The sequence below is a fragment of the Babylonia areolata genome, chromosome 16 (assembly GCF_041734735.1).
Source record: "Babylonia areolata isolate BAREFJ2019XMU chromosome 16, ASM4173473v1, whole genome shotgun sequence".
Lineage (NCBI taxonomy): Eukaryota > Metazoa > Mollusca > Gastropoda > Neogastropoda > Buccinidae > Babylonia > Babylonia areolata.
The window spans coordinates 29,207,885-29,227,884 of NC_134891.1; the positions used below are offsets into that span (position 1 = coordinate 29,207,885).

At 42.9% G+C, this 20,000-nt stretch overlaps 1 protein-coding gene across 2 annotated transcripts in view; it reads right to left on the reverse strand.

Moving 5' to 3' along the window:
• The window catches only part of LOC143290975 (N-acylethanolamine-hydrolyzing acid amidase-like), a 25,338-nt gene that overhangs the window by 3,076 nt on the left and 2,262 nt on the right, over window positions 1-20,000 (reverse strand). For both annotated transcript variants that reach the window (XM_076600561.1, XM_076600560.1), the window contains exons 3-10: window positions 14,468-14,562; window positions 12,692-12,761; window positions 10,583-10,709; window positions 9,362-9,461; window positions 4,244-4,329; window positions 3,293-3,380; window positions 2,042-2,126; window positions 1,304-1,369 (exon numbers count right to left, since the gene is read on the reverse strand). In XM_076600561.1, coding sequence (XP_076456676.1) covers window positions 1,304-1,369; window positions 2,042-2,126; window positions 3,293-3,380; window positions 4,244-4,329; window positions 9,362-9,461; window positions 10,583-10,709; window positions 12,692-12,761; window positions 14,468-14,562 — 717 coding nt within the window. The remainder of the gene's footprint in view (window positions 1-1,303; window positions 1,370-2,041; window positions 2,127-3,292; window positions 3,381-4,243; window positions 4,330-9,361; window positions 9,462-10,582; window positions 10,710-12,691; window positions 12,762-14,467; window positions 14,563-20,000) is intronic.

The window sequence follows — 20,000 nt, forward strand, 5'->3', positions numbered from 1 at the left end:
GATTATTAATTGATTGATTGAGAGAGAGCCAGTGTGTGTGTGTGTGTCACACACACACACACACACACACACACACACACACACACACACACACACACACACACACACACACACACACACACAGACAGAACACTGAACACTGAACTGTTTAATGTCATTAGCTGTAAAGATCTAGTGACATAGTAGGTACCAATCAGAAAATCTGGAGCAACTTGAAATAAATCAATAAGAGTGAAGCGACACTTTGGCGCTACCTGTCATCAGAATACACGTCCATGAGACGGGGGGAGGAGGCGGGGGGGGGAGGAGTTCTGTCCCTTTTTTCAGTCGTTCGACTCCAAGTTTTGGACAGTACACAGAAAACAAAGTACATATAAATCCTATAATAGTTATTTAAGCATGTAGCATCGAAACGCAGCATATCAATACGAACACATAACAAAGTGCATATGAATCATTTTATATTTTTCAAAGCACGGAACATAAAAACACATCACATCAATACAAACACATCATATAATCACGCTGTAGAAATTGACCATCTAAATGGAACCCCCACCCCCACCCCCTTTCTATCTCAGCTTCTTTTTATTCCTCATAGAACCCAGTATGATTGTTAATCGATTAATGAGTATTTCGACCGATAGAATTATTGCGTATAATTACTGCCTCGGGTACCTATTGTGCAGGTGAAAGTATCATATCTTCATTTTCTGTCATTAGTATGCCAAACATTTTTTTTTCTCTGCGCTGAAGCTGTATTGAAAAGAGTACAGTTTCTCGCAAATCCTTGTATCTTTTGCAGATAAATATGAAATGATTTTCATCTTCTGGGCTTTCGCTACACGTCGGGCAAGGGGATGTTGCTACGTCTGAATCGAACCATCTTCCGTTGGCATTCAGTCCAAGTGCTGTCAATCTGAGCTTCACAAAGCAGGTTTTATGCCATTTATTTGTTACGATCTTAATATACTTCGCTGTTTGAAATGTTGATTTAAATGAATAGAACTATTAATACCTATCATTACTCTATTTCTCCGTACCATTTTTGTGTATAACATGTCACACACACACACACACACACACACACACACACACACACAGAGGAGTTAGTGCAGTCTTTTTTGACGCTGCCATGCCAGCAACATGCTTTTGTGTTTTTAAATGTCGGTGTGTGAGGGAGGGATACAGACAGGTCTGTGTGTGAGAGAGGGACAGTGAGACAGACAGACAGACAGTCAGTCAGGCAGACAGACAGACAGACAGGTATATTCAGACACACCTACAGACACAGTCCCCTTACCTTCTCTCACTGTCGAATGCAGGTGCAGGGAGCCAGTGGTCGTAGTTCGTTTCCAGCACATACCACCTGGAACATTGTCATCATCATCATCACCACACCACACCACACCATACCACGCCACACCACACCACACCTCACCTCACCACACCACACCACACCACATCACACCACACCACATCGCACTACACTACACCACACCACACCAAATCACACCACACCACATCACACCACACCACATAGCACCACACCACACCACACCACGCCACACCACACCACACAAACCACATCCCATCATATCCTATCACATCCCACCACACCACACCACACCACACCACACCACACCTCACCACACCACACCACACCACACAAACCACATCCCATCATATCCTATCACATCCCACCACACCACACCACACCACACCTCACCACACCACACCACACCACATCACACCACACCACATCGCACTACACTACACTACACCACACCACACCACACCACACCACACCACATCACACCACACCACATCACACCACACCACATGGCACCACACCACACCACACCACGCCACACCACACCACACAAACCACATCCCATCATATCCTATCACATCCCACCACACCACACCACACCACACCACTACCTGCCTCTCTCACCACACCACACCACGCCACACCACACCACGCCACACCTCACCACACCACACCACGCCACACCACACCACTACCTGCCTCTCTCACCTGCCTTGAAGGGGGTTCAGGTAAAACCTGTCCAGAGCCGCCACCCTGTCCCTTGTGATGACCACGCCTTCCCCTTGTGAGGCACCTGTAGCATAGAATAGAATAGAATAGATTAGAACAGAACACACACACACACACACACACACACACACACACACACACACACACACACACACACACACACCCTGCCCCGTGTGATGACCACGCCTTCCCCTTGTGAGGCACCTGTACAATAGAACAGATTAGAATAGATTAGAATAGAACAGAACACACACACACACACACACACACACACACACACACACACACACACACACACACACACACACCCTGTCCCGTGTGATGACCACGCCTTCCCTTTGTGAGGCACCTGTGCAATAGAATAGAACAGAATAGATTAGAATAGAACACACACACACACACACACACACACACACACCCTGTCCCGTGTGATGACCACGCCTTCCCTTTGTGAGGCACCTGTGCAATAGAATAGAACAGAATAGATTAGAATAGAACACACACACACACACACACACACACACACACACACACACACACGTGATGACCACGCATTCCCCTTGTGAAGCTCCTGTAGAGTAGAATAGAATAGAATGGAATAGAATAGAATAGAATAAATAGAATGTAATAGTTTATCCTCATAACCCTGTCCCGTGTGGTGACCACGCCTTCCCCTTGTGAAGCTCCTGTAGAGTAGAATATACTGGAATAGAATGGATTGGAACAGAATAGTTTACTGTCATCAAACCTTCAGGTTTATAAGACACAGTAAGACACAAACATGAGCTGAGCACGTTATTAAAAGAAACATCAGCGAACAAAATTTCGCCAGCCTTGGCCTGTACCCTCACACACACACACACACACACACACACACACACACACACACACACACACACATGATGTGATAGATAGATAGATAAATAGATAGATGAAATATGACAATAGAAACAACAGCAACAACATCTACTACTACCACCACTACTACTACTGATAATGATAATAACAAAAAGATGCATTCATGCATGCATACATACATACAGACACACATACATACATACATACATACATACATACATACATACAGGCACACATACATACATACATACATGCATACATACATACAGACAGACAGACAGACAGACAGACAGACAAATACAGGGTAACGGCGACAGTATTTCTTATACAAATCCGATCATTTTCACTTCGCGTCCTCCGACACCAACGCACCGCCGACGATGATGTAGACAGGGGCGTGTATAACAGTGGTAGACATCTTCAGGACGGCTTCGCTGAACCTCTGGGTTTCCTCTAGCGTCTGTCAGCAACATCACCAGGCATCGTTCAAACCATCATTCCATCATACATACATACATACATACATACATACACACATATATATATATATATATATATATATATATATATATATATATATATATATATATAAACAGATAAATAAATAGGTAGATAAATAAATGAATAAACACAGAAACAAATCAATGAACTAATCAATCAATCAAACAGTAAATAAATGAATACATAGATAAATGAATAATAGATAACAAATGGATAAATAGATAAATAATAGATAAATAAATAAATAAATAAGCAAAATAATAGAAAAAATAAATAGATAAATAAATAGATATTCAAATAAAATAAACAAACAGATAAATGAATGAATGAATAAACAAAAAAATAAACAAACAAAAGAATAAATGGATAATAAATAAATAAATAAACCATGAGCCAACAAGTCATTATATTCCATTTCGTTTCCCTTGTTTCCCTCAGAGAACTTCAATGGCAAAATCGCAAACCCACTTCCCAGATAACATTCAGTGAGTACAGAATAAATGGAATCTGAAGATGAACTCTCATTTTTGACGACATTTCTTAGTTTGAAACGCACCCTCCTACCTACTCTTAACAACATTCTGAAGTTAAAAATCTGATTTGGGATTCGGATAATAATTATTTCTTTGGGACTTAATAGTTTCGAAAATCTGCAATGTTCAACCTCTCTTCTCCCCCAAACACGCCCCTCTGCGCATTTTGCACCCAGTCTTTTTAACTACGACTGTAGAGACGTCAAATTGAAGACTACTACTACTACTACTACTACTACTACTACCACCACCACCACCACCACTACTACTACGACTACTACTGCCTGACCTGTCTTATCAGGAAAGTAACGAAGGACGAAGATTTGTACAAAATTGCCGTCAGCTCATTTTCCCACCATGGACCGAGTCTGTGCTCTGAAAATCAACCAATCAATCAATCCATCGATCAAGCAATCAATCAAGCAATCAGTCAATAAACAGATACATAGAAAGAGAAGAAGAAGAAAGAAGAAGAAGAAAGAACACAAAAAGAGAGAAAAGGTGAAGAAGAAATGGAAAACAATAAGACAGAAAGAAAGAAAAAGCGAAAGAAAAAAAGAAAGAAAGAAGAATGAAAACAGAAAAGAAAGTAATACGGAAATAAGAGAGAGAGATAGAAAGAAAGAAAGGAAGGAAGAAAGAAGAATGAAAACAGAAACACGGAATAAAGACAGAAAGAAAAGAAAGAAAGAAAGAAAGAAGAAAGAAAACAGAAACACGGAAATAAGAGAGATAGAAAGAAAGAAAGAAAGAAAGGAAGAAGAATGAAAACAGAAACACGGAAATAAGACAAAAAGAAAGAAAGAATGAAAACAGAAAAGAAAGTAATACGGAAATAAGAGAGAGAGAGAAGAGAGAGAGAGAGAAGAAAGGAAAAGAAAAGAAAAGAAATTGTTGTTTTCCTTTGTAGTTGGTGCAAATGACGAAGGGAAGGGTGCATGCAGGGTGTTCAACATGTATCTCCTGTTTCCTTACATATATGTCCAGTGTCTTATTACATATCTTTTTTTTTTGTATCTATGCATTAATTCATTGGGATGTATTGTATCTGTATTGTTTAACATTAATTTTTGCGCATTGTATAATAATGATAATAATAAAATAATAATAATGATAATAATGATGATGATGATGATGATGATGTTAATAATAAATAATAATAATAATAATAATAATAATAATAATAATAATAATAATAATAATAATAAATAAATAAATAAATAAAAAAGAAAGAAATGAATGAATAAAATATTTTTGAAAAAAAAAGACTGAAGAAAGGCAGACAGAAATAAAGGAACAAGTAAGAAAGAAGAAAAGAAAAGAAAAGAAAGAAAGAAGAAAAGAAAAGAAAAGAAAGAAAGAAGAAAAGAAAAGAAAAGAAAGAAAAAAGAAAGAAAGAAAGAAAGAAAGGCTGTCCACATAATATTCTTCAGCGAATTCAAAAAACTTTTAAAAAAACAATGCTGCCCGTCTGACTCTCAGAGTCCCACGTACTGATCACATTTCTCCTCACCTCCGCACTCTACATTGGCTCCCCATTGAAGCGAGAATTAAATACAAAGTTGCGTGTCTCTGTTATTCTGCTTTCCACTCCGCAGGACCTTGATATCTTTCTGACATTATCAGTGTTTACACTCCCTCAAGAAATCTCCGCTCTTCCTCTGACTATTACCTTTTGAAACTTCCTCGTGTCAATACAAGAACCTATGATTAACGTTCTTTCTTCTTTGCTGCTCCTCACATCTGGAACAACCTTCCTCATCATATCCGTGCATCTGATTCTATTTCTGCTTTTCGCTCATCACTAAAAACTCATCTTTTTGAAACCTATCTGTAAGCTCTCTCAGCTTTCTTGTTCTCCAACACCACCCATGTCAGCTCACTTTGGATGAATGAAGAGTGGGAGGGGGAGAGTGTGTGTGGGGGCGAGGGGGGTTGAGAAAAAGTGGTCATGAATGTTTTATGTAAATGGTAATATTTTAGTTTCATGTAAAGCGCCCCGAGCTCTTAGAGAGAAGGGGCGCTGTATAAATGTACATTATTATTATTATTATTAAGAAAGAAGACAGAGGTCAAAAGAACCAATCAAATGGTGACCTTTTCTGCCCAATGGAGGACCCTCCAGAAAATCCCCGCCACTTCCACTCTTCAGCCAGGCTCACAGCTGGGTCGGTAGAGTTGAGCTGTATGATCGATGATTTCTCCACTGGGAACTCATCTACCGCTTTGTCCCTTGTGGAGGAGTATCACCCTCAATGCAGGAGGCAAGGCTGCACGGACTCTCAATGCAGGAGGCAAGGCTGCACGGACTCTCAATGCTGCAGCCTTGGGGGATAGTTTTCCTGTGAGGAAGGACCATTCCCAACGCCAAACTGTCTTAAACCCCTCTTGGCCGAGAGAGTGGGGGATGTAAAACATGGCCGAGACACTCTCCACTACGATGGAATTCTGTCTGGCCGACGGGCGCAATAGCCGAGTGGTTAAAGCGTTGGACTTTCAATCTGAGGGTCCCGGGTTCGAATCTCGGTAACAGCGCCTGGTGGGTAAAGAGTGGAGATTTTTTCCGACTCCCAGGTCAACATATGTGCAGACCTGCTAGTGCCTGAACCCCCTTCGTGTGTACACGCAAGCATAAGATCAAATACGCACGTTAAAGATCCCGTAATCCATGTCAGCGTTCGGTGGGTTATGGAAACAAGAACATACCCAGCATGCACATCCCCGAAAACGGAGTATGGCTGCCTTAATGGCGGGGTAAAAACGGTCGTAGACGTAAAAGCCCACTCGTGTACATACGCATGAACGTGGGAGCTGCAGCCCACGAACGAAGAAGAAGAAGAAGAATTCTGGCCATAGACGGTCAGGACAGCAGTCGCCTACCTGTACTGTTGTGATGGTCAGAATAGAACACAACTGACTGCAACACTGTACATATGCCGCCCTTTCCCTCAGCGTCTCAGACACCCACCATTGCATACTCTGAGGCCGTATTCAAGACAACATTCATGCTGCCTTCAGACAAGTTATCTTCGTCATGGTAGGGATCCGACGGAACCCGCGGGTACAGTTTATCTTGGAGGTGAAGTTATGGAGTCTCCCGTCGGTCCGACGGATGAGTAGGCAGGCAGGCTTATCTGTCGGTGTGTGTCCTCATATGGGAGAAGAGGCCGATTCGTTCCGACATTAGCCTGGTTGCCTGACCAGCACAGGTGACTTTTTTTTTAGTGAGGAGGAGTTGTGCAGTCCCTTCCCCACTCTCTCGCCTACCGACGCTCACAGTCCCACAGGTGCAGATACTGCCACGTGTAGGATGGCCTCGGCAGGTGCAGGTTTTTTTCTTCGAAGCTCCGTCTCCTAGGGGGACTTCCAGCCAAGGATAAGAGCTCCCCCTGCCCATTGGTCATCCTCTTCCGCCTTCACAGCCGTTGGGAAAGGTTTCCTCCTCCGCCTGGTCCGTCGTTGGGAGACTTCACATGTGGCAGGTAGTACTGGGTTACATGGTACCAGCAGCAAGGGCTATGCCCCTGACCTGACACCAGGAGGTAAAGTTAACTTCGTATTCAAAACACGCGCGGTGATGCCAGGCAGCTAACCCATCGTCTCTGATTCCAAATCATGATTCCCATTTGTGCATGCTCTGCTCAAGCCACTGCAGTTCAGAGCATTGTTGAGAGAGCTAGTATATATATGATAGTCAGTCGTGTCCGACTATGACCATCAGAACAGCAGAGGAGGCAACTGTTGTTCCGACTATTTGGGCTAGAATTTGATTATAGTGGAGAGTGTCTTTCCCAAGTTACATCCCCACTCTCTCGGCCAAGTGGGTTTCAGGACAGTCGGCGTTGGGATGGTTCCCAAAGGCCAACCAACCCCCAAGGCTGCAGCACTAAGAGCCAGTGTAATGTTGCCTCCTAGTTTGAGAGTCATAATCCTTCACAAAAGACTAAGCTGTAAATGATTTCCCATTGACTGGAGAAACCATTGATAATACAGCTCTCACTTTGCTGTTGGCCCAAATGTAAACTTAGCACGTGCAATCCGTACAGCACGCCTGTTTTTCATCAACAAAACCAATGCTATAATGCTGGTGTCTGTTCATGTATTGGTTTGCCTCGTACTTGTCAATGTGATTATATTTACTTTGATTCTTTTAACCTGTCGCATAAGTTTTGTGCTTACTTGTTTCTTTTTTGGGTAGGGTTTAAATAAGCCATGTTTTATGCCCTTCCAATGCCTTTTGTGTTTATGTGCTTATGCTAAGTTGTTTCTTTGAATGAAAATTGATTACAGCAAAAGGCTCCACCATATTTACCTCTGCTTTGTGGGCAGTCACCCTTGGCAGGCAGTACGGGTAAATTGCCTTCGGGTTTAGGCTCTTGTGTTCCTGAACATTTCTTACCCTCGGGCAGTTTGCCTTGCCTCAGACAGATTACCTGCAGGTCCACATTTACCCGCAGGCAGGATGGTCTTTTGAGTACGGCCCAGATGTCACTACCATGCTTTACTTTCTGCCCTGTCTCCCAATAGCGATGTTTTACTTCATGGTGAAGAATAAATCCTTGGATATCAACACTGATCCGAACCAGCACCTAAGTCGAACTGAATGGCCGTTAGCCTATGGCCGACACTTCTGCAACAACTGAGCAAATCCGTACATTTGATTAATTAATCAATCATTTGTTCTCAGTGAGCAACCTGTTGTGTGCTTTGTAGTTGTTGTGCTCTTCGTGGTTTAATCTTGTTAAAATGAGAAACAAACGCACACCACACGTATGAACATTTTCAGGTTAAGGACGTTACATTAAATCATCGAGTTCTTGAGTTCTTGTTGTTCTTATTGTTATTGTCCTTGTTGTTGTTGTTGTTGTTGTTGTTGTTCTTCTTCTTCTTCTTCTTCTTCTTCTTCTTCTCTTCCTCCTCCTCTTCCTCCCCCTCTCCGTCCTCCTCCTCCTCCTCCTCTTCTTCTTTCTCCTCCTCCTCCTCTTTTCTTCTTCTTCCTCCTCCTCTTCCTCTTCCTTCTTCTTCCTCCTCCTCCTCCTCTTCCTCGTCCTTCTTCTTCTTTTCTCTCTCTCTCTCTCTCTCTCTCTCTCTCTCTCTCTCTCTCTCATCTATTCAAGTGTTATAATACCCCTTCCATGCCCACCCCCAGTCCCCTGGTTTTGAATTGTGGTCCATGGCCAAAGTTCATTAAATAAAACATTTTCTTTCGTTCGTTCGTTCGTTCGTCCGTTCTCTCTCTCTCTCTCTCTCTCTCTCTCTCTCTCTCTCTCTCTCTCTCTGCCCTCAATCTCTCTCTCTAGACACACACACACACATACACTCTCTCTCTCTCTCTCTCTCTCTCTCTCTCTCTCTCTCTCTCTCTCTCTCTCTCTCTCTCTCTTTCTCTGTGTGATCCGTCACTCACTCTTGGACCCTCTTTGGTCCACAGACACGGTGAAGCCATGGGGCCTCTGCCCCGTCAGCACACCCGCATAGCCCGCTACGGTCACCGCCTGGTACAGGGTCTGTTGTCGTGACAACAACAACATCAACAACGACATCAACAACATCATCAGCATCAGCAGCAACAGTTAAAAACAACATCAACATCAACAGCATCATCAACAACAACATCATCATCATCATCATTATCAACAACAATAACAGTAAAAACGACATCATCATCATCATCAACAGCAACATCAAAAACAGTAAAAACGACAAAATCAAAACAACAACAACATCAACAGCAACAAAATCCTCCTCCTCATCATCATCATCACCATCATCATCAACAACAGTAAAAACGACATCAACAACAACAACAACATCAACAACAACAACACCATCAACAACAGTAAAAACGACATCAAGATCAACAAAAACAACAACAACAACAGCAACATCATCATCAACATCAACAACAAAATCAACAACAGGAACTCATCAACAAAAAGACGACAACGACGAAAACGACCACAACAACATAGCCCGCCACGGTTATCGCGTTATACAGCGTCTGTTTTCATAACAACAACGACATTAACATCATCAACAACAACAACATCACCATCGCCATCAGCAACAACAACAACATCACCATCAACAACAACAACATCAACAGCAACAAGATCAACAACAACAACATCACCATCAGCAACAGCAACATCACCATCAACAACAGCAACAACAACAACATCAACAGCAACAACAACAGCAGCAGAAGCAGCAGCAGCAGCAACAAGAACAACAACAACAATAACAAAAACGACATCAGCGACATCATCAACATCGACAACAGTAAAAACGACAACAAGAACATGGCTTCGCTACGGTTCCAGAGTTGTACAGCGTGCTTTCATAACAACAACAACAGCAACACAAACATCATCATGAACAAGAATAACATCATCATCATCATTATCATCATCAACAACAACGACGACGACGACGACGACAATGACAAGAACGACCACAACAAGATAACCCGCCACGGTCATCGCGTTATACAGCGTCTGTTTTCATAACAACAACGGAAACAACAACAACAATAACAACGGAAACAACGACAATAACAGCAACAACAACAACAACAACGACGACGACGACGACAACAACAACAACAACAACAACAACAACAAGAAACCTTGTTGCCATGGCGGAAGTTGACGCTGATTGTGAGATTGCGCAGAAGGTCAGAACTTTCGTAGTCAAGGTTACGCGCATGCCAAATGACCCTGTTCCCGTCTTGTGCCACGACGCTTGTGCAATAGCTGAAAATGTTGTGTATGTTTTTTTCGGAGTTTAGATGGAGATTTCAGTATTGAGTATGCATAGTAGTGCTTCCATATTTACTGCTGGAGAAAATATGAAACAAACAAACAAACAAATAATGACAAGAGAACAAAAGTAACAAAGAAAACAGCAATAACAACTAAGAAACAGATGCTGTTCATTAGATACACACACACACACACACACACACACACACACACACACACACACACACACACACACACACACACACACACACAGCGGGAGGGTGGGAGAGACAGTGACAAACAGACATAGGTGCACACACACACACACATAGAGAGAGAAAGAGAGACAGAGATAGGTATAGAGACAGAGATTGCTGTCGCGTCTATATCGCAAAGAAGTGACGTCTGCGACGTACACTACCAAATCCAGATCCAGAGATAGACAGAGGTAGAGAGAGAGAGAGACAGAGACAGACCGACAGACAGAGGCACACACACACACACATAGAGAAAGAGAGATAGATACAGAGATAGTGACAGAGACATAGATAGACAGAGAGAGAGAGAGAGAAGGGGTGTGGGGGGTAGGGAGGGGAGGGAGTCTTGATTCTTGACATATGTATTGATTCGTCATTTGACCCTTATCAACAGAGGACAACATATCTAGATGTGTGGCATGAAAACAGTACAGCAACGATTGATAACTTACATATTTCTGATTTGGAAAGCTTTGCAAATATAAGATACAGAGATAGCGACACAGAGAGAGAGAGATAGCGACACAGAGAGAGAGAGAGAGAGAGAGAGAGAGAGAGAGGGAGATAGAGACAGATAGATAGACAGAGAGAGAGACAGAGACAGAGAGAGAGAGATCCGAATCGAGTTGGAATTCTGCACTTATCAGTATTTTCTCCCCCTTCCCTAGACTTTGAGTAGTGGTCTGCATGCTAGTCATTCGGATGATATGATCAACTGTGACCGTTAGCACTGTAAAAAAAAAAATCCACTTTGAAAACAAACACATTAGCAGGCAGAAACAAATACAAAAAAGAAAAAAAAGGGGGGGGGGACGCGCTCTCACTGTAGCGACGCACTCACATGAGGGAGAGCAGCATGAGGGATCTATTGTGACAAAAGAATTATACAGTACAGCACAGTTGAAGTGTTGGCCTGAATGTAATACGTTCGCATAGGAAGCGAGAGAATCTGAGCACACTGGTTCGAATCCTATAATCGCCAGTATTTTCTCTCCCTCCCCCCCCCACCCCCCGACCACCCCCGTCCCCCCGCCACCTCCACTAGACCTTGAGTGGTGTTCTGGACGCTAGTCATTTCGGATGAGACGATAATTTGAGGTTTCGTGTGCAGCATGCACTTTGTGCACGTAAAAGACCCCATGGCAAAAAAAAAAGGGTTGTCCCTGACAAAATTCTGAGGGAACATTCGGTTGGACATGAAAACAAATAAAATTGCAAGCAGAAAAAAAAAGATGGCACTCTCAGTGTAGCGACGCGCTGTCCCTGGGACAGCAGGCCGAATTTCACACAGAAAAATCTGTTGTGACAAAAAAGAATGACTCAAATACAGCACAGTACAGTACAGCACAGCACAGCACAGCACAGCACAGCACAGTACAGCACAGCACAGCACAGTACAGTACAGTACAGCACAGTACAGCACAGCACAGCACAGCACAGTACAGGACAGCACAGCACAGCACAGTACAGCACATTACAGCACAGCACAGCACAGCACAGCACAGTACAGCACAGCACAGCACAGCACAGCACAGTACAGCACAGCACAGCACAGCACAGTACAGCACAGCACAGCACAGCACAGCACAGCACAGTACAGTAACGGCAAAGACTGTCGTCAAACTGATGATGACGATGACGATAACGATACAATGCCGTGGACACAGCGACGACAATGACGAGAACGAGGATGACGTGCAGAAGAAGTCCCAGAAGCATCCATCATTGGTTCCTTACGCTGTGATGTCGTAGATGATGTTCAACAGAATCATGTCTCCCACGTTCATTCCCCAGTAGTTCGCTATACCTGTAACACAGCAGCCAGCCAGTACAACATTGATGATGATGATGATGGTGGTGGTGATGATGGTGATGGCATAATATGCTTTCCAACCTGCCAATTATTTCATGGGCAAAAGGACACGGACTAAATAGGTATGCCTTCCAACTTGCCAGTTATTTCCTGGGCAACAGGGACACAGAATAAATGATATGCTTTCCAACCTGCCGATTATTTCCCGGGAAACAGGGACACAGAATAAATGATATGCTTTCCAAACTTCCAATTATTTCCCAGGGAACAGGGACACAGAATAAATGATATGCTTTCCAACCTGCCGATTATTTCCTGGGGAACAGGGACACAGACTAAATGATATGCTTTCCAACATGTCATTTATTTCTTAGGGAACAGGGACACAGAATAAATGATATGCTTTCCAACTTGCCGATTATTTCCTGGGGAACAGGGACACAGACTAAATGATATGCTTTCCAACCTGCCAATTATTTCCTGGGCAACAGGGACACAGAATAAATTATATGCTTTCCAACCTGCCAATTATTTCCTGGGGAAAAGGGACACAGAATAAATTATATGCTTTCCAACCTGCCGATTATTTCCTGGGGCAACAGGGAAACATAATAAATGATATGCTTTCCAACCTGCCAGTTGTGTCCAGGGCAAAAGGGACACAAGATGAATGATATGATTTCCAACCTACCAGTTATTTCCTGGGCAAAAGGGACACAAGATGAATGATATGATTTCCAACCTACCAGTTATTTCCAGGGCAAAGGTACACAAGAATGAATGATATGCTTTCCAACCTACCAGTTATTTCCTGGGCAAAAGGTACACAAGATGAATGATATGATTTCCAACCTACCAGTTATTTCCTGGGCAAAAGGTACACAAGATGAATGATATGATTTCCAACCTACCAGTTATTTCCTGGGCAAAAGGTACACAAGATGAATTATGCTTCCAACCCATACGGCCCGATTATTTTCTCTTTTTGGCAACAAGGGACACAGATAAAATGATATGCTTTCCAACCTACCAATTATTTCCAGGGCAAACAGGACACAAGAATAATGATATGCTTTCCAACTTACCAGTTATTTCCTGGGCAAAATGACACAAGAAATAATAGTTTCCTAACTACCAGTTATTTCCTGGGCCACATAAGAAACACAGACCAAAGACACAAATAGATATGATTTCCAACCTACCAGTTATTTCCTGGCAAAAGGTACACAGAGAATAAATATGCTTTCCAGCCTACCAATTATTTCCAGGGAAAAGGGCACAAGATGAATGATATGCTTTCCAACCTACCAATTATTTCCAGGAAAAGGACACAGATATGAATATATGTTTCCACCCTACCAGTTATTTCCTGGCAAAGGACACAAAATAAATATATATGCTTTATTACCAACCTGGAAAGCCAGTATGTTGTTCCCAGGGCAAAAGGGACACAAGATGAATGATATGATTTCCAACCTACCAGTTATTTCCTGGGCAAAAGGTACACAAGATGAATGATATGATTTCCAACCTACCAGTTATTTCCTGGGCAAAAGGTACACAAGATGAATGATATGCTTTCCAACCTACCAGTTATTTCCTGGGCAAAAGGAATACAGAATAAATGATATGATTTCCAACCTACCAGTTATTTCCTGGGCAAAAGGTACACAAGATGAATGATATGCTGTCCAACCTACCAGTTATTTCCTGGGCAAAAGGACTGGGGATCAAATTCTCAATGTCCTCAGCGATCTGTTCCGCCAAAGGGAGAACATCCTGTGGAATGAAACTCCTGCAACAAAAAGACAACAGAAGCTGAGTTCCCTCCCTTCACTCTCTCTCGGTCTCTGTGTGTGTGTGTGTGTGTGTGTGTGTGTGTGTGTGTGTGTGTGTGTGTGTGTTGGGTGGAGATAGTGTGTGCATGTGTATGGATATGAATGTATGAATGCGTTCGTTTTATTACTTTTTACGATGTTAATGATGATGATGATGGATTCTTCCTTGTAGTAGCAGTAGATGTAGCAGTGTTAACAAAATTATTATTTTTGTGTCGTTATCGTTAATGTTTGTATTGTTATTGTTGTCAACAAGGACAAACTGGAAGACTGGGCGATGCCTAAAATCTTTATCCTTGAGTAATATAGTTTTTGAATCTCTCTCTCTCTCTCTCTCCTCTCTCTCTCTCCCCCTCTCTCGTCTCTCTCTGTCTCTCTCTCTCTCTACTGTCGGCGTTTTCGGTTTTGGCAGTGGTAGTTGTGCTGCCATGAAGACTTTAATAATTCTTGATGATAATAATGATCATGATAATGTGCATTGATTCAACGCTTAGCCTGTGGCTACGGCCCAACACTCGGCTTATATCACAAATTGACATAAGTTTACATTTGGGCCAACAGCAAAGTGAGAGCTGTATTATCAATGTTATCTCCAGTCAATGGGAAATCATTTACAGCTTAGTCTTTTGTGAAAACTATGACTCTCAAACTAGGAGCAAAATTGCACTGCTCTTAGTGCTGCAGCCTTGTGGGGCTAGTTGGCCTTTGGGAACCATCCAACGCCGACGTCCTAAACCCCCCAGGGCCGAGAGAGTGGGGATGTACTTGGGTAAGACACTCTCCACTATAATCAAATTCTAGCCCAAATAGGCGGAACAGCAGTTGCAATATATATATATATATATATATATATATATATATATATATATATATATATATATATATATATATATATATATATATATATATATAGCCTGTGGCTGAACTGAAGCGGATTTAACAATAAAACACGGAGGAATTTTTTTTTTTTTTTTTTTTTGGGCGGGGGGAGGGGTGTGGGGGGGGAGGCACTGCACTGTACTGTACTGTATTGTACTGTATTGTATTGTATTGTACTGTACTGTACTGTATGGTGTTGTACTGTACTGCATTGTGTTTGACTATGCTGTATTGTAATGTTTTGTGTTGTACTGTACTCTATGGTAATGTAATGTATTGTATTGTACTGTACTGTACTGTGTTGTACCACCCTACTGTACTGTACTATGTTGTATTGTACTGTACTGTACTGTACTGTGTTGTATTGTACTGTACTGTACTGTACTGCACTGTGTTGTACTGTACTGTACTGTGTTGTACCACCCTACTGTACTGTACTGTGTTGTATTGTACTGTACTGTACTGTACTGTGTTGTATTGTACTGTACTGTACTGTACTGTGTTGTATTGTACTGTACTGTACTGTACTGTACTGTACTGCACTGTGTTGTATTGTACTGTACTGTGTTGTACCACCCTACTGTACTGTACTGTGTTGTATTGTACTGTACTGTACTGTACTGTGTTGTATTGTACTGTACTGTACTGTACTGTACTGTGTTGTATTGTACTGTACTGTACTGTACTGTACTGCACTGTGTTGTATTGTACTGTACTGTACTGCACTGCACTGTGTTGTACTGTACTGTACTGTGTTGTACCACCCTACTGTACTGTACTGTGTTGTATTGTACTGTACTGTACTGTACTGTGTTGTATTGTACTGTACTGTACTGTACTGTGTTGTATTGTACTGTACTGTACTGTACTGTGTTGTATTGTACTGTACTGTACTGTACTGTACTGTACTGCACTGTGTTGTACTGTACTGTACTGCACTGTGTTGTATTGTACTGTACTGTACTGTACTGCACTGTGTTGTACTGTACTGTACTGTGTTGTACCACTCTACTGCACTGTACTCTGTTGTACTGTACTGTACTGTAATGTGCTTGACTGTACTGTACTGTACTGTGTTGTGTTGTACTGTACTGTACTGTACTGTACTGTGTTGTATTGTACTGCACTGCACTGTACTGTAATGTAATGTACTGTACTGTACTGCGCTGTACTGTAACTTACTGCGACGTATGTTACGTGACTACGCTGTTTTGCATTCTATAATCTGCTTTGCGTGCCTAACCGGGGCTTTTTTTCTTTTTCTTTTCTTTTTTAAAGATTTTGTTGTTCATTTTTTAGTCTCATTATGTTTTCCCTACGAACAGTGAATTTCGGTGACGCAGACAGGAGAAAGATATAACTGACGATACTGACACCGGTAGAGACAATGAGATATGATCACCGGTAGAGACAATGAGATATGATCCCAGGGCGAGTCAGTAGGTCAGTACAAGCCCTCTTCCATCTTCGCTGTCTCCCCTGAAGGAGTTGGAAGAAAGTGTTTGTTTGCTCTTCATTCGGCTTCTCGGAGGTTCAATGCGGGGTGTCTTCTAACAGATGGCGAACACATAATCGTACTACACACACACACACACACACACACACACACACACACACACACACACACACACACACACACACACACACACACACACACACCCGCCCCCACAGCCCCCTTCCCATCCAAAAATATGAACAAATAAATCAAATAACACAACAAACAACAACAGCAGCAACAACAACAACAACAAATCAACCAAACAGAAAAACTATTATATATAAAATCGCGCTAACTACCCCCCCACCCCCCAACCCCCATATGTATATACAAATAAGCAAGCATACTTTCACACACATGTGTCTGTATGCACGTGCGAGCGCGTGCACACAGACACACACACACGCACGCACGCACGCACGTACGCACACACGCACACACACACACACACACACACACACACACACACACACACACACACACACACACACACACGTGCATACACATAATTATCAGAAAGTCAGACATACACAAAGACAGACAGACATCGAATACGTGGATGAATAAATGAATGGCTGACTGACTGACTTAATCAATTAATTAATTATTCAATTGACGAATAATGAACCAAGCTTTACTGTTCCAAAAAATGTAGATCCTTAAAGTACATTTTATGTGGAACATTCATAGAAACACACACACATTATCAGTTGTTTCGCTTGTCAGTTTAACGACTTCTCTTTTAGGAAGTCCTTGTAGTAATTTCCTGTAATTGTATTTAGATTTTTTTTTTTTTCAAATTTCACTCTCATTTGCCCAGTTTCCCCCAAACCTACATTCATCCACATCTCCCACCCCTTCTAACCGATAATACTCAAATTTATACGTAAATACTTTAACAAAATGTCTTCAATCACCGATATGTGTGACGGGACTCACCTGATCATGTCTACGAGGTCACACCACACTCACCTGATCATGTCTACGATGTCACACCTCACTCACCTGATCATGTCTACGATGTCACACCTCACTCACCTGATCAATCATGTCTACGATGTCACACCTCACTCACCTGATCATGTCTACGATGTCACACCTCACTCACCTGATCATGTCTACGATGTCACACCTCACTCACCTGATCATGTCCATGAGGTCACACCACACTCACCTGATCATGTCTACGATGTCACACCTCACTCACCTGATCAATCATGTCTACGAGGTCACACCTCCCTCACCTGATCAATCATGTCTACGAGGTCACACCTCCCTCACCTGATCAATCATATCCAGGATGTCACACCTCACTCACCTGATCAATCATGTCCAGGATGTCACACCTCACTCACCTGATCAATCATATCCAGGATGTCACACCTCACTCACCTGATCAATCATATCCAGGATGTCACACCTCACTCACCTGATCATGTCCAGGATGTCACACCTCACTCACCTGATCAATCATGTCTACGATGTCACACCTCCCTCACCTGATCAATCATGTCTACGAGGTCACACCTCCCTCACCTGATCAATCATGTCTACGAGGTCACACCTCCCTCACCTGATCATGTCCAGGATGTCACACCTCCCTCACCTGATCATGTCCAGGATGTCACACCTCACTCACCTGATCAATCATATCCAGGATGTCACACCTCACTCACCTGATCATATCCAGGATGTCACACCTCACTCACCTGATCATATCCAGGATGTCACACGTCACTCACCTGATCAATCATGTCTACGATGTCACACTTCCCTCACCTGATCATGTCTACGAGGTCACACCTCCCTCACCTGATCATGTCTACGAGGTCACACCTCCCTCACCTGATCATGTCTACGAGGTCACACCTCCCTCACCTGATCATGTCTACGAGGTCACACCTCACTCACCTGATCATGTCTACGAGGTCACACCTCCCTCACCTGATCAATCATGTCTACGATGTCACACCTCACTTACCTGATCAATCATGTCTACGAGGTCACACCTCCCTCACCTGATCAATCATGTCTACGATGTCACACCTCACTTACCTGATCAATCATGTCTACGAGGTCACACCTCCCTCACCTGATCAATCATGTCTACGATGTCACACCTCACTTACCTGATCAATCATGTCTACGAGGTCACACCACACTCACCTGATCATGTCTACGATGTCACACCTCACTCACCTGATCAATCATGTCTACGATGTCACACCTCACTTACCTGATCAATCATGTCTACGAGGTCACACCACACTCACCTGATCATGTCTACGATGTCACACCTCACTCACCTGATCAATCATGTCTACGATGTCACACCTCCTCACCTGATCAATCATGTCCACGATGTCACACCTCCTCACCTGATCAATCATGTCAGAGTCACACCTCACTTCACCTGATCAATCATGTCTACGATGTCACACCTCCACTCACCTGATCAATCATGTCCACGAGTCACACCTCACTCACCTGATCATGTCTACGATGTCACACCTCCCTCCCTGATCAATCATGTCTACGAGGTCACACCTCACTCACCTGATCAATCATGTCTACGATTCACACCTCACTCACCTGATCAATCATGTCTAGAGGTCACACTCACTCACCTGATCATCAGTCTAACTGTGTCACACCTCCCTCACCTGTCGATTCAATCCAGTTCGAGGTAACCTGGTCACTTCTGGGCACGAGTACAGCGAGGTCACAGGCCCAACCACAATGCATGTTACGAGGTGCACGGGTCCTCACACCAAAACTGATCACTCAGATTACGAGGCAAATGAAATATGTATCCAGTGTGCTTTTTCACCCTCCCTCACCTGATCAATCTTCATTCTACGTTTTCTTCTCCTTCTACTTCCTATCATTCTTTCCTACCTCTCTTCACTCTCCTCCTCATCTTCAATCTGTCTATTTCCTCCTCACTCCTATCATCTTCTACATCTCCTCTCTCTCCCTCACCTACACTCTCTGTCTCGTTCTACCTTTTCTTCTTCT